This window comes from Alosa sapidissima, chromosome 3 (genome assembly GCF_018492685.1).
Source record: "Alosa sapidissima isolate fAloSap1 chromosome 3, fAloSap1.pri, whole genome shotgun sequence".
In the NCBI taxonomy this organism is placed as follows: Eukaryota; Metazoa; Chordata; class Actinopteri; order Clupeiformes; family Clupeidae; genus Alosa; species Alosa sapidissima.
The window spans coordinates 39,779,179-39,800,984 of NC_055959.1; the positions used below are offsets into that span (position 1 = coordinate 39,779,179).

General features: G+C 46.1%; 1 protein-coding gene across 4 annotated transcripts in view; it reads right to left on the reverse strand.

The window, feature by feature from the left end:
- mms19 (MMS19 homolog, cytosolic iron-sulfur assembly component) overlaps positions 1–21,806 on the reverse strand; it is a 51,989-nt gene that overhangs the window by 29,160 nt on the left and 1,023 nt on the right. For 2 of the 4 annotated variants that reach the window (XR_006030847.1, XM_042086732.1), the window contains exons 1-20: positions 21,251–21,392; positions 20,638–20,686; positions 20,297–20,397; positions 18,473–18,558; positions 18,139–18,213; positions 16,944–17,013; positions 16,156–16,284; positions 15,934–15,995; positions 15,528–15,614; positions 15,233–15,307; positions 13,199–13,276; positions 12,916–13,054; positions 11,283–11,437; positions 8,796–8,874; positions 8,442–8,567; positions 7,628–7,709; positions 2,766–2,863; positions 2,394–2,555; positions 2,007–2,165; positions 761–857 (exon numbers count right to left, since the gene is read on the reverse strand). Coding sequence is in view for 3 of the 4 variants with exons in the window: in XM_042086732.1 (XP_041942666.1) it covers positions 761–857; positions 2,007–2,165; positions 2,394–2,555; positions 2,766–2,863; positions 7,628–7,709; positions 8,442–8,567; positions 8,796–8,874; positions 11,283–11,437; positions 12,916–13,054; positions 13,199–13,276; positions 15,233–15,307; positions 15,528–15,614; positions 15,934–15,995; positions 16,156–16,284; positions 16,944–17,013; positions 18,139–18,213; positions 18,473–18,558; positions 20,297–20,397; positions 20,638–20,686; positions 21,251–21,377 (2,036 nt within the window). In the remaining variant the exon portion in view is untranslated. Of the gene's footprint in view, positions 1–760; positions 858–2,006; positions 2,166–2,393; positions 2,556–2,765; positions 2,864–7,627; positions 7,710–8,441; positions 8,568–8,795; positions 8,875–11,282; positions 11,438–12,915; positions 13,055–13,198; positions 13,277–15,232; positions 15,308–15,527; positions 15,615–15,933; positions 15,996–16,155; positions 16,285–16,943; positions 17,014–18,138; positions 18,214–18,472; positions 18,559–20,174; positions 20,249–20,296; positions 20,398–20,637; positions 20,687–21,250; positions 21,393–21,806 lie in introns of those variants that run through there. The other 2 variants (XM_042086734.1, XM_042086733.1) reach the window with 2 other exon arrangements.

Genomic DNA, 21,806 nt, shown 5'->3' on the forward strand with positions numbered 1-21,806 from the left:
TTATGTTCTGAAAATGTACAAATGTGTGTACTAGTGTAAATGTGTGCACTAGTGTAAATGTGTGTAAATGTGTGCAGTAGTGTAAATGTGTGCAAATGTGTGCAGTGCACTAGTGTAAATGTGTGTAAATGTGTGCACTAGTGTAAATGTGTGCAAATGTGTGCAGTGCACTAGTGTAAATGTAAATCAGGTTTCTAGGCCAAGTATACTTGCATATACAAGAAATTTGGTCTCTGCATTTATCCCATCTGTGAATTAGTGAACACACAGTGAGGTGAAGCACACACAGTGAGGTGAACACACACACACACACACACACTAAAGGGTACGACATTCCCGACCGGTAGCGCGACAATGTGACGTCAAAATGACGTAGATCTCTCTAGCGCTCTTTGATCGCTCTTTGCAAGTGTGATCATGTGCATTATGCAAGTGTGTGTGTGTGTGTGTGTGTGTGTGTGTGTGTGTGTGTGTGTGGAGGCAGATGGGAGAAGGTGGTCATCACCTTGAATTTCCCCTGGGGATCATTAAAGTATCTATCTATCTATCTATCTATCTATCTATCTATCTATCTATCAGTGTGATCATCAGTGATCATTTTGCAAGTGTGTATTTGTAAGTGTGATCATGTGCATTATGCAAGTGTGTGCGTGTGTGTGTGATCATGTGCATTATGCAAGTGTGTGTGTGTGTGTGTGTGGATCATGTGCATTATGCAAGTGTGTGTGTGTGTGTGTGTGTGTGTGTGTGTGCATCTTACTCTGCATTCAAACGAGAGCAGGAACTGCTGATGACCGGAGCTACAACAGAAAGGACCGCCTCCTCCGCCAGGGGACTCCGCCCACAAGAACCTTCATCTGTAATTAGTCACATCAGGGCAGACATGAGGTCACACACACACACACTCCCTCCCTCTCTCTCTCACACACACACACTCACTCACATACACACACTCATTCACACAGGCAGGCATATTAAAGTAGCAGACGAATCTCTTCCTGTTGGACCCAGTTGGGTCCAAAGCGTTTTTTTAATGAAAAACTTTGGGAGCTACTCTGGTGTGCGGACATTCTCTCCTAGGACGTGTGAACCACGTGCGAGATTTACAGAACCAGTTCCTAGCGTAGCATAGCATGCGTTTATGAACTGGGAAAGCTGCACAAGCTAGCGTAGCATAGCGTAGCATGCATTTATGAACTGGCAAAGCTGCACAAGCTAGCGTAGCATAGTGTTTATGAACTGGCAAAGCTGCACAAGCTAGCGTAGCATAGTGTTTATGAACTGGCAAAGCTGCACAAGCTAGCATAGCAAAGTGTAGCGTACGTTTATGAACGGGCAAAGCTGCACAAGCTAGCAGCTAGCGTGGCATAGTGTTTATGAACTGGCAAAGCTGGACAAGCTAGCGTAGCATAGTGTAGCATGCATTTATGAACTGGCAAAACTGCACAAGCCTCCTGAGGGTTTCAACCCTGTTACAATGTTACAAGTTGAACTGAAGGTATCCGACAGTACAATAACTACAGCACAGTTAGATACAGTATTTCATGCAAATAGAACTCTGCCATTCAAAATGTTAAAGGTTATCTTCTGAGCTAATCTCAGTAAATATCACCCAAAAAAACAAAAAAACAACTGTACTCTACAGGTCAGATTTTAAAGAGGCATTCATGAATGTCCAAAACTACTATAGGGCAATTCCATGGAAAATTACATTTTCTGTAACATTCATAACATTCATGCACACATTCATGGTACGATGTGAATGAGTACATGAAACTTGAGCATTTGCTAATTTTGGCTGAAGAAGAAAAAAATGCACAAAAAAATGAATGTTATCATTCACATCATACAAATGCCAAGGCATTTCACTGGCGTTATGGATGTGACAAAAAGTCCAATTTCCGTGGAATTGCCCTATAAAAACAAAGACCACGCTAATGTCCAAGACCACGCTAATGTCCAAGACCACGCTATACGAGAGCTGCAGTCATGGAAACAAACTGTACCCTGTACTACTGCCTGCACGGCCAGCCCCAGGAGTCGCGGAATGATGACATCATGGAAGAACTGTCCAATCTCTGCCTCCATGTGTGGGGCGTGCTCTGCTATCCTCTGCAGATTGTGGCACACAGAGATGACCTCATCCACCGAGAAAGAGTCACGGCCTAGGAGCACACAATACACATCATCAGATACAGGGGCTTTCACAGAGGGTGTGTGTGTGTGTGTGTGTGTGTGTGTGTGTGTTTCCTGTGTGTCTGTTTGTGTGTTACCAGTGTGTGTGTGTTACCCGAGTGAGCGACTGTGAACACCTCCAGTAGTACAGGTGTGCTCTCTTGCACCAGGCTGCGTGTGTGTGTGTGTGTGTGTGTGTGTGTGTGTGTGTGTGTTACCTGTGTGAGCGGCTGTCAGCACGTCCAGTAGTACAGGACTGCTCTCTTGCACCAGGCTGCGTTCACACGCCACTCGTGCCAGAGCCGTCACACACCTCTGCCGCACTGCATTATGGGAGCCCAACTCAGCTGGGGCGACGCTGTCCCCCTGGACCATCCGCTCTGAACACACACAAAACACTGATGCTGACCCGTGTGTGTGTGTGTGTGTGTGTGTGCATGGTAGTGAGTGAAGATTTGATATGTACTCCTTGAGTTTGGGCACCATCCAGGAAATGTTACTGCATATGTGAGAGTGAGAGTGAGAGTGAGAGTGTGAGAGTGAGAGTGTGTGTGTGTGTGTGTGTGTGTGTGTGTGTGTGTGTGTCGTACCGGTGAAGATGCACTCTTTGAGTTTAGGCAGCATCCTGGAGGTGAAGGCTGCAGGGTGACGAGGAGCCAACGACCCACAACACTCTACCACTGCACCACTGCGCACACACACACACACACACACACACACACGTCATTGCAAATCATTACAGATTAATAATAACACTCTACCACTGCACACACACACACACACACACACGTCATTGCAAATCATTACAGATTAATAATAACACTCTACCACTGCACCACTGCACACACACACACGTCATTGCAAATCATTACAGATTAATAATAACACTCCACTGCCACACTGCAAACAGACACACACACACGCGTTACTGCAAATCATTACAGATTAATAATAAACAAACATTCCATAGGAACTAGATGTACCGCATAGCGGTACAAAATATGACCGCCGCTCAGTCCTGTACATCCGTTCCGCGAAAATAAATCACACTTCAATTTGTCTCCATATTTTACTCCATCCCCCACTCTTGAAACTTTTGTGTATGCTTGTTTGGCATGCCTGAGTGTGTGTATGCGGCTGCACAGAAAGTAGCCTACTGGTGCTGAAAAGGTGAATAGATTGTAGAATAGCCAAAGAAGATGTAGCATTGTTATAAAACCTTTAAAATCTCTAAACAATCACAAGTAGGGCAGGTTATCACAGTTCATCCATTGCAACTGGATTGATGAAAGGTCACTTACACCTGTAGGCTACATTGTATTTGGGAAAAGCAAAAGGTATCAGCGTAATGTTATTTATTTATTTATTCATTTATTTATTTATGAACAAAAACATCTCTGTCAGTTCCATGCCGTTTTCAACAGCTATCAAAAACAAAGGTCATTTTTGGATGGATGGATTTTGTTGTGAATGTTTCTTCTTCTACAGTACATAAGATTTTAGTCATCTTTAGTTCATGTGATACTTTATTGTCAATGCACAAATTAAGTAACAGTAGTCTGAAACGAAATGCTGTTTTACATCTAACCAGTGGTGCAAATAACTGACATGTCCAAATGGGCCTTGATGAAATGTGTCGCTATACACATTTAAGTTGAAGAGCTGTTGTCCGTTATTGTTCGTGCAAATATAGGCTGATTCCCTTGCATTGTGTAACTGAGGTCCATGGCTAGTCTGGCTTTCACCAGACCAAGCTCAATATTTTAAGAAATCAAAAAATAAATAGCGGGCATCAGGCTGGGTTCACCCAGCCTAGTCCATAGGCACCCGATATTGTTTAATTTTCCGATTGAGATATCCACGGTCTGGCTATTCTAAATGCAAAAATGCATCAGGGAGTTATGACAAAACTGTAACTAACAAACTAAATCCCAATAGAAAGCTGTTAGCTTCCCTAAGCTACAGGTAGGCCTATTTACAACATAAATTGTCAATAGGCTATGCTGGCGACACAAATAAAATCTCCTTTGGAAACCAATGGCTTACGCCTTACAGTATCAAGCGGACTTAAACTGCCATATCGTGGCAAAAAGTTGTAATAAAATTTCACGCAGCTCCATGAGTCAAGGAAAGCGCGAATGAAGTAGCCACTTCTAAATGGGACCCACTACACAGTAGCTTAAGGTGTGTTGCTAAAGCAGCCATAATGAAATGAAGGTGTCATTGTTTGGATACTTTACACACACGTGCTTTTTAATCTCACAGACTACAACTACCAAGCTGGAATCAAAGCACATCGATTCCCCTCTCACACCCTGCACGCACTTAAAACAAAATAAACAGGCGTCTCAGTCTCACGCATGTATAGGCAAAACTGTATCAGACCGGTGTAACGTTGGTAAATCTTCCATTGCACAGAATGTTTTTTGTAGCACGTGCAACAAATGACAGTCGAAAGATACAATTACAGTGCTGCTATTAATTTGCTTGGTATAACCGCATTTATAGCCTAGTTTTCTACAAATGCAATCAATCAAATTGGCCTCCATCACTTAACCAACGCTAACGGTAACATTACCTAGGTCCTTATTGATATTATAAGATTAACGTACCTGCAGTAAAAACCAAGCATGTCCGATAACAAGGGCGTGGGAAGGGGGGTGCTGAGGGTGCTGCAGCACCCCCTGCTGGCAGGAGATAGATTTTTTTTAAATATTATATATATTTTTAAATATTTACTAATTCACTGTCTGACATTATTTATATTTTTGTATGTGAAATGATGAGTCAAATAGCAAAAAAGGGTTATGGATAGGTTCGAATATAGGCTACTAAAAATTAACAGTTATAGATATCAACGTGAACGTGAGTCAGTTACTGTAAGAACCGTAGCGTGGTTTCATCTCTTTCATGTGATGGCGATCAAGTGTGTAGGCCTACGCAGGGCTCGAATTATCTTTTTGTCTTTAAGGGGGTCTCTCTATCTCATAAAAAGTTTGCACACCCCGTGCATAGCCCAACAAGGCGGTGAAAAAGCCTAGGCGTACAATATATGCGCACGGTAGGCCTAGGCTTTACCTTGACACACGCACACAACAGACATAGATTTTTCATAGAAATTGATTGCTTTTAATTAATTTCAACATATTATTGATTGTAATAGTCCATATTTCAGAAAGAAATGGACTAAATGATTTAATCTGTGCCATTCTCAATTTCACAACGTGACTCATTTGAACCAGACCACCGTCTCAGATAGGCTATCCTCAGTGTCAAACACAATAATGCATGTAGTGTAACTTATACACAGGGAAAAAGCACTAACTGGCAGAAATTATGAGCCATTGCAGCCAAACTATGTTCTAGTATTGTTGAACCGTGGAAAATTAATAGACGAACAATTTTGGAGTTTGCACTGAGATGTTGTCGGGTAGCCATTGAATATTCTGACATCAGAGATTGCTAACAGGTGTTTTAAAATATCTGGGAACTTTCTGGAGCTCTGAATGGCAGAGGATGGCTACAGATCATCAGACAACACAATCATTGTAGGCTGCATTATGGGCCATAATTTATGGCTTTGTCAATCAACATAGCACATATCAAACCATATAGGCTAGCCCAATGAACGCCTATGTAAATAGACAAAACACTCGCATCAAAGCAGGGTGACTTCTTCAGATTTGCGAGTGCTGTCAAAACGATCGTATACGGTTTGCTCATATAGTCTAGTGGTGTGGTGGTGAAGTGTAATGCAGCGTTCAAGAGCGTAGGGTAGGTCTACGTCCCGTAGTAGCCTATATTTTAATTTAACGTCTTTAATGGTAAGAGAACGCACAGGGATGGATAATGAGCGGTTGTTTAAGATTAAATTGCAATGCCAGACACCTTCAGATATGAGAGACCCCCTCAGATTTTTGACTTTGTTGCTTTCATGGGAGCCAGTCCTCACTCTATGGGAGCTCGGCTCCCTCTGGCTCCCACGTAATTCGAGCACTGGGCCTACGGTTGATATAGGTCTACATATTCTATGCGATTTACACGTTCAAAAAAAACATGGATAAGCTGAAAGAAACTTTAATTGTGTTTTACAGTTTTGCAAAAATAATAAATGCATAGATAGTTAAATCATTCACTATCCTAGTCGCTAAGATAGAAATTATTAGGACACATAGGCCTACTTGCTGTGGAGACGACACACTTTAGGCTATTCAGAAATTATTTGCGAGATCATTGCAGCCTGATTATTAGCCTATATTTAAAGCCTAACATCTCTGGTGTGGTTTTGACGATCAGAAAAGTAATTTTCCTTAGCTATACTGAAATAGGCTAACAATGTCAAGTGCGCTTCTGTGGGGTTAGGGTGGGTGCAGTGGACTCGGAGTGCTGTCGCGGAACATTGGAATTTGTGGCTGCCCAGGACTTTTCTAAAACTTCTCGCCATCACCCTCGCACACTGCACTAAAATGACGTATTTAGCAGTCAAAATCCTAAACATGTCCAGGGGGGGAGAAATCGTCGGACATCCATTATTTTTGTTATTCAGTACCCTTGGTCAAAAATAGGTTCCCGTGCGCCTGTCCGATAAACATCCTCAGATTTATTTCGGCTTCAAGAAGAAATGGGAATTACATTTCATGTGAACATCTTCCTATCCTTATTAGACGTTCTCTGCGGTAAACTACAGTCCTAGGAAGCGTCCATTGTTTTTCCAACCCACTTTTAACTTCCAACAAAATTACTTACTGACTTTTGGCTTCGCTAGCGGCGGTCGTAATAATAATCAAACATTCCATAGGAATGATAAATAAACATTCCATAGGAATACATATGACTACTACAACTGTAACAGTAGGCTATTGCTAAATAAACTAAATATATATTTATACTAAATAAACATTACCGGTACATAAGAATGATAAATAGGTTAGTAGGCTATTGCAATACTAAATACTTTTGGGGGGAAAATGCTACAATCTTTGGATGCACCTAGTGAATACAGTAAGAGTCCACGTGAGTGAGCGTGCGTGCGTGCGTGCATGCGGCTGTGTGTGAGTGTGCGTGCGTGTGTGTGAGAGTGTGCGTGCGTGTGGCTGTTTGTGTGAGTGCGTGCGTGTGTGAGTGCGTGCGTGTGTGTGTGAGCATGCGTGCGTGTGTGTGTGTGAGCGTGCGTGCGTGTGTGTGTGTGAGCGTGCGTGCGTGTGTGTGTGTGAGCGTGCGTGCGTGTGTGTGAGCGTGCGTGCGTGTGTGTGTGAGCGTGCGTGCGTGTGTGTGTGAGCGTGCGTGCGTGTGTGAGCGTGCGTGCGTGTGTGAGCGTGCGTGCGTGTGTGTGCGTGCGGCTGTGTGTGTGTGTGAGCGTGCGGCTGTGTGCGTGCGTGCGAGTGTGCGTGCGTGCGTGCGGCTGTGTGAGTGTGCGTGCGTGCGTGCGTGCGTGCGTGCTCATGCGTTGTACCTGACTTGTGGGTCATCCTCCTGCAGGATGAGTGTGGTCAGATGATCCACTGCCAGCTCCACATCATGGGGGGTCAAAACACCTGGTGGGGGGGCAGGGAACGGCAGGTGTGTGAGTGTGTGTGCCAGGGAGCTAAAGCCCATGGGTGCTAGCGTCTCTTACTAGCCAGGGAGCGAAAACCTATGGGTGCTAGCATCTCTTACTAGCCAAGGAGCTAAAACCTATGGGTGCTAGCATCTCTTACCAGCCAGTTAGCTAAAACCCATGGGTAGTAGCTCTTACTAGCCAGACAGCTAAAACCCAAGAGCTAAAACTCATGGGTGCTAGCAGCTCTTACTAGCCAGACAGCTAAAACCCGAGAGCTAAAACCCATGGGTGCTAGCAGCTCTTACTAGCCAGACAACTAAAACCTGAGACATAAAACCCATGGGTTCTAGCATCTCGCATCTCTTACTAGCCAGAGAGCTAAAACCCATGGGTGCTAGCATCTGTTACTAGCACGTTGCTTAATGTGTCGAGAGGGACCTGACGTACATACTGTACAACTATTGCACCCGCTGGTTACGGTTACGTCTGCTCTCTGGTGAGGGTGTGTGTGTACCTGTCTGCTGTCCCAGAGCGCTAAATATATATGTGTGTGTGTGTGTGTGTGTGTGTGTGTACGTGTACCTGTCTGCTGTCCCAGAGCGCTGATGTGTGTGTGTGTGTGTGTGTGTGTGTGCGCCTGTCTGCTGTCCCAGAGCGCTAAATATATATATATATGTGTGTGTGTGTGTGTGTGTGTGTGTGTGTGTGTGTGTGTGTGTGTGTGTACCTGTCTGCTGTCCGAGAGCGCTGAGGATGCGTGTGGCTGTGATCTGCAGTCCGGCTCCGGTCTCGGTGAGAGCAGAGAACACAACGCTGCACAGAGACGACTGGAACTGCAGCAACACACACTCCTCTGCCAGAGCACACACACATCAAGACATCAACATCACAACAACAACAATAACATCAACAAGCATTACAAATATATAAAGCAAGCCAGAGAATGTGTATGTGTCTGTATATATGTATATGTTTGTGTGTGTGTGTGTGTGTGTGTGTGTGTGTCTGTCTGTATGTACATGTCTGTGTGTGTGTGTATGTATGTGTATGCGCGTGCGTGTGTGCGCGTCAGATATTTTACCTCCCTCAGCAGGTCTGCTGGCCTCTGACGGCTGGACGAAGCCCTGCAACACCTCCAGCAGGGTGCGCCGCTGAGTGCTCTGCAAAGACAACAGGCCGGAGATCAGGGGGCGTATTCACAAAGCCTTTTATCTTACCACCAGGAGTACTCCTAAATCGCACTAAAAGATTTTAGCTAGGAGTTTTCTCTTAAAAGTTATTCACAAAGCCTTTCAGACCTACTCTTAGTAGGGAAAAATGACAACTCCTAAAATAAGAGTGAGTCTTCGTTGCTATGGATGACGTCATGCACGAGCTTGACTGAAGTGACCACCTTGATTGGCTGATTGTAACACGGGAATGATTCCAAACACCTCCCTTACGATGATGAGTGGCAGGTGACAGGTCTGAGAATGCGTGCACTACACAAGGACAGAAGATGATGAATAACTGAATAAAAAGGCCTAAATGAATCAAGAGTAAGGCAAAACAAATAGCCTAGTAGCCTAATGAAACATACGAATTGATGTATCTTTGTAACATTATTAAATTAATCTGCTACTATGCCTATGCCTACGTTTGCAAAAGAGAACATTTTAATTTGATTCACAATAATGTTATATTTAATATTCATGTTGACAATGAGTAGTTTTGGTTGTTGTTGGTGGCGTTATTGCATCCCTTAGTTATGCCTACAATGCAAAATAGTTTCCTCGCGATTGGAAGCTCCTGTAGCCGCATAGGATTTCAAAACATCGTGACATGAAATGCCACAAAAAGCGGTTTGTGAATAGGTCTTAGGTGCTACTTTTAGGTCTAAAATGCTTCGTGAATTACTTTTAGTGAAAAAAATTAGGAGTCCTAAAGTTAGGAGTGACACGCCCATTATTTTTAGGAGTTGCTCCTAAATTCGCCAGTTAGGAGCTACTTTTAGCCTTAAAATTCTTTGTGAATACGGCCCCAGATCTCTACAGGACAGGATGACCTGATGACCTCTATAGGACAATACGCTTCTACAGGACCACAGGCCGGAGGTCGGATCTCTCTACAGGACAGGATGACCTTTACAGGACCACAGGCCAGAGGTCGGATCTCTCTACAGGACAGGATGACTTTAAGGGGACTTCACATTGTACACGGTATGCACTTCGCTCGCCGCTATGTTGCTCTTGGTTGAGGTAACGTCCCAAAGATGGTTGTAGTGCCGCCGGGTTCAGCGCAAAAGACAGTTCATGGTTGGACTTCGCACAAGAGCGGCAAAGCAGCAAAATGACCAATAATTTACAGCGCAGCGGCAGGCCAGAGGTGTGTGTGTGGTGTGTACCCAGAGGTGTGTGTGTGGTAACCATATGGTAACGTGTTTCATAGCGCGGCGTTGCCGTTTGCGTGTGCAATGTGAACCCCACTTGAGGATCCCTACAGGACAGGATGACCTGATGTCATGAAGATCATATCTCTACAGGACAGGATGACCTGATGTCATGAGGATCATATCTCTACAGGACAGGATGACCTGATATCATGAGGATCATATCTCTACAGGACAGGAGGACTTGATGACCTAAGGATCATATCTCTACAGGACAGGATATGAATCTGGGATCAGCTCTACAGGACAGGAGGACTTGATGACCTGATGATGATCAGACAATCTGTTGTGTTTTGCGAGTAAATACATTTAGCAAATAGTATATAAATGGAATAAGCTCTTAAAAAGATCACATGGAGGTCTGAATTGAATGACAGCTGGCTGAACCAAGAAGACAACATTACATTACATTACATTACATTTAGCAAACACTTCTAGACCAAAGTGACTTACATATGTCAGCTATATTACAAGGGATCACATTGTCCCCAGAGCAACTTGGGGTTAAGTGCCTTGCTCAAGGGCACAGCGGTATACACTACTATACTACCACCGCCCCGTAGCATAATTAACATTAGAATGAACGAAGCCTGGCTGTTAGCCTGGTCAGTAACAGGCTAGGCACAGATGTACTGACTAGTGAGGTTAAAGGTTACCTGCGTCCGGTTGATGTACTGACTAGTGAGGCTAAAGGTTAAAGGTCAAAGGTGAGGGGTTACCTGTGTCCTGTTGATGTATTGACTAGTGAGGTTAAAGGTTACCTGCGTCCGGTTGATGTACTGACTAGTGAGGCTAAAGGTTAAAGGTCAAAGTTGAGGGGTTACCTGTGTCCTGTTGATGTACTGACTAGTGAGGTTAAAGCTCAAAGGTGAGAGGTTAAAGGTTACCTGCGTCCTGTTGATGTACTGAGTAGTGAGGTTAAAAGGTCAAAGGTGAGAGGTTAAAGGTCACCTGTGTCCGGTTGATGTACTGAGTAGTGAGGTTAAAGGTCAAAGGTGAGAGGTTAAAGGTTACCTGCGTCCGGTTGATGTACTGAGTAGTGAGGTTAAAGGTCAAAGGTGAGAGGTTAAAGGTTACCCGTGTCCGGTTGATGTACTGAGTAGTGAGGTTAAAGGTCAAAGGTGAGAGGTTAAAGGTTACCTGCGTCCGGTTGATGTACTGCTCCAGCAGTAGGGGCATCACGGCTGTGCCCACCCTCAGGTGAGCTCGGTAGGACGCGCCCGCCACGGCCTGCAGGATCTTGGCACTCGGCCACACCAGCTTCAGATCCGGCTCCAACAGGTGGTGCTGGCAGTCTGGACGACAGAGAGAGAGAGACAACACACAGACAGGGACACAGAGAGAGAGAGAGAGAGAGAGAGAGAGACAGTATGGGGACAGAGAGAGAGAGATCGAGAGACAGTATGGGGGAGAGAGAGAGAGAGAGACAGTATGGAGAGAGAGAGAGACAGTATGGACAGAGAGAGAGAGTATGGGGACAGAGAGAGAGAGAGACAGTATGGAGAGAGAGAGTATGGGGACAGAGAGAGAGAGAGAGAGAGACAGTATGGAGAGAGAGAGAGTATGGGGACGGACAGAGAGAGAGAGAGAGAGAGTATGGAGAGAGAGAGAGACAGTATGGAGAGAGAGAGACAGTATGGAGAGAGAGAGAGAGAGTATGGGGACAGAGAGAGAGAGAGAGAGAGAGAGAGTGAGTATGGAGAGAGAGAGAGACAGTATGGAGAGAGAGAGAGACAGTGTGGAGAGAGAGAGAGTATGGGGACAGAGAGAGAGAGAGAGACAGTATGGAGAGAGAGAGAGTATGGGGACAGAGAGAGAGAGAGAGAGACAGACAGTATGGAGAGAGAGAGAGTATGGGGACAGAGAGAGAGAGAGAGAGAGAGAGAGAGAGAGAGATAGTATGGGGACAGAGAGAGAGAGAGAGAGAGAGAGAGAGATAATTGAATTTATAAAAACCTTTATTACAAATAGCTAAAAGACATACAAAGTCACAGTCATCTCAAAGATGAATGATTAAAAAATAAATAAATAAATAAATAAATAAATAAATAAATAGAAGACACATCTAGTTATGTATGTTAAACAGCAGGCACAGGAACGTCTAACAAGGTATTAAATTGCACTTTATCCTCTACAACCATACACAGAGCATTTTCCTGACACCATATAATCTCAAAGGTTTCAAGATCACTCATTTCCTTGTAGAAACCAAAATCAATTAAAATCCTTGATCTCACCAAGATTGCAAATACCATTAAAAGATCAGATCTTGAGTTATGCTCAACCTTATTCCTCCTGCTAACATATATAGACATCTTAGCCTGTCCAATGATAAAATTCAACAATTGACATTTGTGCCTTCGCTTCTGTACATAATTAAAACCAAAAATAAATGTTTCCATTGAAAAACTTTCATTGAAGTAAGTGAACAGTTTCCGTAAAATGGAAAATAATAGAGAGAGAGACAGTATGGAGAGAGAGAGAGTATGGGGACAGAGAGAGAGAGAGAGAGAGAGAGACAGTGTGGACAGAGAGAGAGTATGGGGACAGAGAGAGAGAGAGAGAGAGAGAGAGAGAGAGAGAGAGACAGTATGGACAGAGAGAGAGACAGTATGGACAGAGAGAGAGACAGTATGAGAGGGGGGGGGGCAGACAGTAGGGGGAGAGACAAAAGAACAGAGAAACAGAATAATCATCAGTCTGTTTGAAAATATGATGATCATGATCTTCAGAATACCGCATAGCCATTTGAAACACACACACACACACACACCTGTGAGCACAAGCTGGAGGAGTGTGTGCAGTGCGTCGTCTGAGTCGGAGGTGATGATGGAGCGGGAGAGACAGGCGGTCAGTGAGGTCAGAGCAGAGAGGGCCGCCGCCTCCACGCGCTCACTCGACGTCTGGAACACCTACACACACACGTTAAACACCTGACACTCCCAGCATTATAGAAGATTCTCAGTGGATTTTTATACGTATTGTACGTATAAACGTCGTTTTAAACGTATATCTGTGTGTGTGTGTGTGTGTGTGTGTATGTGTGTGAGTCCAACCTCTCTGCGTAGAGATGACCAGAGGCCTGAGAGGAACTGTGAGAGCTCTTTGTGTCCATACACAGGACCACAGGCAGCCTGCAGCACACAGGAAACAAAATACACATCAGTCACACACACACACACACACACACCTTTGTGTCCATACACAGGACCACAGGCAGCCTGCAACACACAGGAAACAAAATACAAATCAATCACACACACACACACGCGCGCGCACACACACACACACACACACACACACACACACACACAGTTGGGGCAGGTGTTGGGGTGTGTTGGGGCAGGTGTTGGGGTGTGTTGGGGTGTGTAGGGGCAGGTGTTGGGGTGTGTTGGGGTGTGTAGGGGCAGGTGTTGGGGTGTGTAGGGGCAGGTGTTGGGGTGTGTAGGGGCAGGTGTTGGGGTGTGTTGGGGTGTGTAGGGGCAGGTGTTGGGGTGTGTAGGGGCAGGTGTTGGGGTGTGTAGGGGCAGGTGTTGGGGTGTGTAGGGGCAGGTGTTGGGGTGTGTAGGGGCAGGTGTTGGGGTGTGTGTAGGCAGGTGTTGGGGTGTGTTGGGGTGTGTAGGGGCAGGTGTTGGGGTGTGTTGGGGTGTGTAGGGGCAGGTGTTGGGGTGTGTAGGGGCAGGTGTTGGGGTGTGTAGGGGCAGGTGTTGGGGTGTGTAGGGGCAGGTGTTGGGGTGTGTAGGGGCAGGTGTTGGGGTGTGTTGGGGTGTGTAGGGGCAGGTGTTGGGGTGTGTAGGGGCAGGTGTTGGGGTGTGTAGGGGCAGGTGTTGGGGTGTGTAGGGGCAGGTGTTGGGGTGTGTGTAGGCAGGTGTTGGGGTGTGTTGGGGCAGGTGTTGGGGTGTGTAGGGGCAGGTGTTGGGGTGTGTAGGGGCAGGTGTTGGGGTGTGTGTAGGCAGGTGTTGGGGTGTGTAGGGGCAGGTGTTGGGGTGTGTAGGCAGGTGTTGGGGTGTGTGTAGGCAGGTGTTGGGGTGTGTGTAGGCAGGTGTTGGGGTGTGTGTAGGGGCAGGTGTTGGGGTGTGTAGGGGCAGGTGTTGGGGTGTGTAGGGGCAGGTGTTGGGGTGTGTAGGGGCAGGTGTTGGGGTGTGTAGGGGCAGGTGTTGGGGTGTGTAGGGGCAGGTGTTGGGGTGTGTTGGGGCAGGTGTTGGGGTGTGTTGGGGCAGGTGTTGGGGTGTGTGTAGGCAGGTGTTGGGGTGTGTGTAGGCAGGTGTTGGGGTGTGTGTAGGCAGGTGTTGGGGTGTGTTGGGGTGTGTAGGGGCAGGTGTTGGGGTGTGTAGGGGCAGGTGTTGGGGTGTGTGTAGGCAGGTGTTGGGGTGTGTGTAGGCAGGTGTTGGGGTGTGTGTAGGCAGGTGTTGGGGTGTGTAGGGGCAGGTGTTGGGGTGTGTAGGGGCAGGTGTTGGGGTGTGTAGGGGCAGGTGTTGGGGTGTGTAGGGGCAGGTGTTGGGGTGTGTGTAGGCAGGTGTTGGGGTGTGTGTAGGCAGGTGTTGGGGTGTGTGTTGGCAGGTGTTGGGGTGTGTTGGGGCAGGTGTTGGGGTGTGTAGGGGCAGGTGTTGGGGTGTGTTGGGGCAGGTGTTGGGGTGTGTGTAGGCAGGTGTTGGGGTGTGTTGGGGCAGGTGTTGGGGTGTGTGTAGGCAGGTGTTGGGGTGTGTTGGGGTGTGTAGGGGCAGGTGTTGGGGTGTGTTGGGGCAGGTGTTGGGGTGTGTAGGGGCAGGTGTTGGGGTGTGTTGGGGCAGGTGTTGGGGTGTGTAGGGGCAGGTGTTGGGGTGTGTTGGGGCAGGTGTTGGGGTGTGTGTAGGCAGGTGTTGGGGTGTGTTGGGGTGTGTAGGGGCAGGTGTTGGGGTGTGTTGGGGTGTGTAGGGGCAGGTGTTGGGGTGTGTTGGGGCAGGTGTTGGGGTGTGTAGGGGCAGGTGTTGGGGTGTGTAGGGGCAGGTGTTGGGGTGTGTAGGGGCAGGTGTTGGGGTGTGTAGGGGCAGGTGTTGGGGTGTGTTGGGGCAGGTGTTGGGGTGTGTGTAGGCAGGAGGGGCAGGTGTTACCAGTGTCTGAAGAGAGTCCACTTTGGCACTCTGAACATCGGAGTCGAGCTTCTCAATGATGAGGGGCATCAGGAACTGTCAACACACACACACAGAGTTATTACAGTCTTAATAGACCTGTAAGTGACACTTGTGTACATTTGAGGAAAGCATGGCTCAATAATTTCTATTCTAACTGGATGACATATCTTTCAAACATTTGTTGGCCATGTATGTGTTTGTGTGCGTATGTGTGCAAGTCCATACACTGTGCGTGTGTGTGTGTGTGTGTGTGTGTGCGCGCATGTGTGTGTACCTCTGCAAAAAGTGGGGTTCCAGTCAGCACGGCTCGGAGGGAGAGGATGAGATCTTCCTGTGTGATCCCGTGCGGATCGTTGGGAGGCTGATCACATGACCAGACACACAAACATCAAGACAATATATATGTGTGTACGCACGCACGCACGCACGCACGCACACCAGCAGGAGATGTATAATGGCATAATCAGAGACTACAGCTAAAACAAACCAATGTGCACACTACATGTAAACACACACACATACTAGATATCGATATCTCGTATCGCCACTTGTGCAATGTATCGTATCACCACTGCCGCCTAATATCAGTATTTGTTATTAAAGCATTAGGCTGTGTGTAAAGACATGTCTATACAGATGACTATTGCAATATCTGTGTTTCCACCTCTATTTACACCTACCGGTGTGAAGTCTATAGGGAAGTAGCAAGAAGTGACTTCAAACAGCTCCTCTGTGAATTTGCCTGGAAAAACAGAAAGAAGCATGGGGTAAGGAGAGAGAGAGAGAGAGAGAGAGAGAGAGAGAGAGAGAGAGAGAGAGAGAGAGAGAGAAGAGCAGCAAGAAGAGAGAGCAGTGCAGTGCAGAGGGAGGAGGTCAGCAGGTGCGGAGGTCAGATCTCTCACCCATCTCGTAGCCGCCCACGATAATCTTCTGAGCGATCTGGAAGGCCAGCAGGAGGTTGCGTGGATCACGCTCGCCGTCCATCGACTGAACGAACCCAAAGACAAAGTCCGAACCCAGCCCCTTCAGCTCTGCACACGCACGCACACACACACGCACACGCACACACACGTGCACACACACGCACACACACACGCACACGCACACACACACGCACACACACACACACACACGCACACACACACGCACACGCACACACACACGCACACCAGTTCAGTCTCAGAACACAGCAGCCATGATGTTAATGCTTCATCATGCTGACTCACTGCCTCCACAGTGCTGCCGCTGTTGATCTCACTCACTCTCTCTCACACACACACACACTTGCAACACCTAACAGTTCACTCAGCTGTGGGCATGATGACCGACCGCTACCACATGTGTACTGGACTACCAGCGGTGCCAGCTATAGCATGATGCCCGCATGTGTGTGTGTGTGTGTGTGTGTGTGTGTGTGTGTGTGTGTGTGTGTGTAGGGATGGATTACTGCATGGGCCTACTGGGGCCCAAGGGGTCAGGAATCTGGAATCATTGCCTCAATATCAACACATCAGGATGGCCAAAATGCACCAGAATACAGGAAATCACATCAAACAAATTAAAACATTTCAGAGGGAGGACCCCCAAACCCCCTTCCAATTAGTGGGGGGCCCTTAATAAATCTGCGTGTGTGTGTGTGTGTGTGTGTGTGCGTGTGTGTGTGCGCGCTGCGCCAGTCAGAGGCTCTTACCCTGCTGTCGAGACTCCATTAGATTGATTAGGATGTTGTACACACACGATCGCTCCTGAATCATCAGAGACTGAAAGAGATACACACACACACACACACACACACACACACACACACACACACACACACACAAAAAGACACACATATGTACGTACACACAAACATGTACAAACACACACACACAAAAACGTATGCACACACAAACATACACACATGTACGTACACACAAACACACGTACGTAAACACAAACATACACACACACACACGTACGCACACACAAACACACATGTACGTACACACAAACAAACACAGACACATATGTACATACACACACACAAACATACACAAATGTACGTACAAGCCCACATATGTACATGCACACACACATATGTACGTACACACACACGCAAGCGCACACACACACAGCAGGGATTAACCAGGAGCTCTATAATCCTCTGAGAACCATCACTGCCTTCTGACTATAAGCAGTGGCACGATGCGACTCACCTGCACCTGCACATCTCACAACACACACTCACCTGTGCATCTAACAACACAAATCTCACACACGCTCACCTGTGCATCTAACAACACAAATCTCACACACACTCACACGTGCATCTAACAACACAAATCTCACACACGCTCACCTGTGCATCTAACAACACAAATCTCACACACACTCACACACACACTCACCTGTGCCTCTAACAACACAAATCTCACACACACTCACTTGTGCATCTCACAACACAAATCGCACACATGCTCACCTGTGCATCTAACAACACAAATCTCACACACGCTCACCTGTGCATCTAACAACACACACACTCACACACACTCACCTGTGCATCTCACAACACAAATCTCACACACTCACCTGTACATCTAACAACACAAATCTCACACACACACACTCACCTGTGCATCTAACAACACAAATCTCACACACACACACACTCACCTGTGCATCTAACAACACAAATCTCACACACACTCACCTGTCCATCTAACAACACAAATCTCACACACACACGCTCACCTGTGCATCTCACAACACAAATCTCACAAACGCTCACCTGTGCATCTCACAACACAAATCTCACACACACTCACCTGTGCATCTCACAACACAAATCTCACACACACTCACCCTTGCAACACACAACACACACACTCACACACACTCACCTGCACATGAGTGTCCTGGAATACAGACTTCAGCATGGACACTGCTGACCCTGGGGGCAAAGCTGAAGTCTTCGTCTGTGGAGCAGAGCAGAGTCACACGAGAGTAATCACACACACACACACAAAGACCTCGTCTGACGAGGAGGGTCAACAGATCATCACACACACACACACACACACACACACACACACACACACACACACACAGACCTCGTCTGTGGAGGAGGGTCAACTGATTCTCATCACACAGACAAACGCACGCACAGACACGCACGCGCATACACACACCACCCACCTACACACACCACACACACAGTGAGGTGAGAGATCTTACCAGGGCCTTAAGTCCCTGTAGGACGTGGGGGATGATGACATAGTGATCCTTCAGTCGGTTCTCATAGAACGCCACCAGCACCTCCACTGTAGGAATGCACACATCAACAACAACATCAACAAAAACATCAACACCAGCCACCACCACCTCCACTGTAGGAACGCACACATCAACAACAACAACAACAACACCACCAACACACCACATGTGGGGTGTACTACGAATCTCGATTAGTGGGTTAGCGAGGTACAGTATGTTGCGCTCAAAGCCAGGCTATGCTGTGACACGAAAGTGGATCTGTTTTAGTGTCGCTATATCACCATGGTATCTTATGCTGTCAACCAAACCTGGTCGGGAGGAGGTTATGTGCTAAGTTATAGTGCAAATCGTGTAATCTACCGCCCACTGACCAATCAATTGTCAAAAACATCTCACGTGTAGGACTCTGTCATATATCTTACAGGTGGAGCTCCGCCTCTACTAACATTTTGGATCTCGAATGCGCTTTAATAGTGCTGTGCGTGCAATACATCACATAACTGCTATCGTAGTATCACTTAACGGATACCCCTGAGTCAAGGCTTTGTCAAGCCTCAATATGTCTACATACAGTAGCCTAGATATGTCTAACATGCTTTGTAGTATACCCCACTGCACCTCCACTGTAGGAACGCACAAGAACACCACATCAACAACATCACTAGCCACACCATCATCATTAACCATCATATTTACATTAACCTGCGCATATATAGATTCGTCATATTAACCATCATATTTACATTAACCTGCGCATATACAGATTAGTCATATTAACCATCATATTTACATTAACATATTAACCATCATATTTACATTAACCTGCTCATATATAGATTAGTCATATTAACCATCATATTTACATTAACCTGCTCTTATACAGATTAGTCATATTAACCATTATATTTACATTAACCTGCGCATATATAGATTAGTCATATTAACCATCATATTTACATTAACCTGCTCATATATAGATTAGTCATATTAACCATCATATTTACATTAACCTGCTCATATATAGATTAGTCATATTAACCATAATATTTACATTAACCTGCTCATATATAGATTAGTCATATTAACCATCATATTTACATTAACCTGCGCATATATAGATTAGTCATATTAACCATCATATTTACATTAACCTGCTCATATATAGATTAGTCATATTAACCATCATATTTACATTAACCTGCTCTTATATAGATTAGTCATATTAACCATTTACATTAACCTGCTATACAGATCATCATCTCTGTCATCTATCTGCAATACAACAGTCAGCAGTGTGTGTGTGTGTTTCTCACCCTCGCTCTCATTCAGGAGCTCGAGTTTAAGTGTATGCATGTGTGTGTGTGTGTGTGTGTGTGTGTGTGTGTGTGTGTGTATAGTGGTGTAGTCTAGTTAGCTGTAGTGGGTATACTTGCCTAAACCCAAATGTTAATATGTATCCTTGCCCATTTTAAGTGGGTATACCGAGATGGTGATGCTTTTTAAGCATAGTTCTGCATATTACATAGACTACATGATTATGTGTGTGTGTCTTACCCTCTCTCTCGTTCAGGCAGCTGAAACACTTCAGGCAACTGAAACACTGTGAGAGGAGCTTGTGTATGTGTGTGTGTGTGTGTGTGTGTGTGTGTGTCTCATATCTCACCCTCTCTCTCGTTCAGACAGCTGTAACACTCTTGCAGGACCTGTGAGAGGAGCTTGTGTGTGTGTGTGTGTGTGTGTGTGTGTGTGTGTGTGTGTGTGTGTGTGTGTCTGTATATCTCTCACCCTCTCTCTCGTTCAGACAGCTGTAACACTCTTGTAGGACCTGTGAGAGGAGCTTGACGCCTCGGGCCCGAGTCTCGTGCTGAGAGCTGGTGAGACTCAAACTGCACAAGCGCATGTGTACACACATACACACACGCGCACACACACACACACACACACACACACACACACACACACACACACCTCATTAGGGGAACACTTAAACAAATAAACCAGCAACGAATCAACATTACTTTCTGCAGTTTCAAGACATTGACAGTGTGGATGCTGTCCGCATAAGGTGTTGCACACACAATAAACTTCTCAAATGTGGAGTGAAAAAAAGTAATTCTTTAGGTTACCCCAATGCTTCGATCAGCTGCAGAACAGTGAACTGTCCAGTCTTGACGCCTAGAAGAGAAAGAGGCAGAAAACCGTCTACGTGTGGAATGGAAGTGAAGTAACAAAGGTTAGGCGGGGGTTCCGAGCCAAGGCCAGCGCGAGGCCAGCTCGGGAAATATGCCCGGACACCTGTAGCGGTGGGGTCAGGGGACGAGTACGTATTACGACTTCAAATGATCAGAGTTCACTGACAGCGTGCTAGCCACTTATCGCGTTTAGCACAAAGTGATCAGCACAACAAGGCTTTCTGACAAAAGCCTGTATCCCTGCCTACCAAGCCAACTATGAGCTGGCTACAACATGACCCGTCCAACCTGATATTTAATAAATACCTACTACTTCACATGAGCACATGTAAGATGCGAGTCTGACTGCCTGTACTGAGCGCTTTCCTAAGCTCTGTTCGTTTCTGTACACAGGATGTGGTGAGTGTCTAGCTTCTGAGCTAACCTGCTAGCTAGCCTAATGCAAAGCGGCGGGGACATCACATGTGCATTTCAGCACGGAGCTTCTCTGCCACTCGGTCTATGCCAACGCAAACAAAGAGCACGCTAGATGAGGGCTTCACATCACCTTTCGCGGTCTCTGTGGCTTTCGTGTCCTGTTGGCCCGAGACAAATTCCTCCACTAAGCCGAGGAGCAGAGTACTGTCCGCAGCCATTCTGATCGACAGTGCATTCACTTTTACCCATGTGAGCATGCGCAGAAAGTTAGGACTACATCTGGTTAAGTGTTTATTGTTGCATGACAATGAAATGTCAAGTTCATATTCAAATTTGTTAACTACAAACTCGTATTATACTCAACATTGTTGACAAATGAATAATTTTATCTGTGCAGGCATGTGAAACGAATTGTATTATTTGATACGGTTGCTGGAATCGATCTTAATTATTATCACAGTTATAATTACTTTGAGATCAAGAGGAGTGTATCACCATGACAATTTGATTTCTGATTTACGCACAAAACAGTATTTCTGCCCATCTGGTATAAATATTTTTTAGACAGAGAAGCATGTTTCAGGAATCATTTTATTGGCTGTCTTGTGCGACGCAATGCAAGAACTTGCACATGGACTTGCGCAAGCGTAGTACGTGTTTCTGGCTGGCTGACTGTTCCAACATCA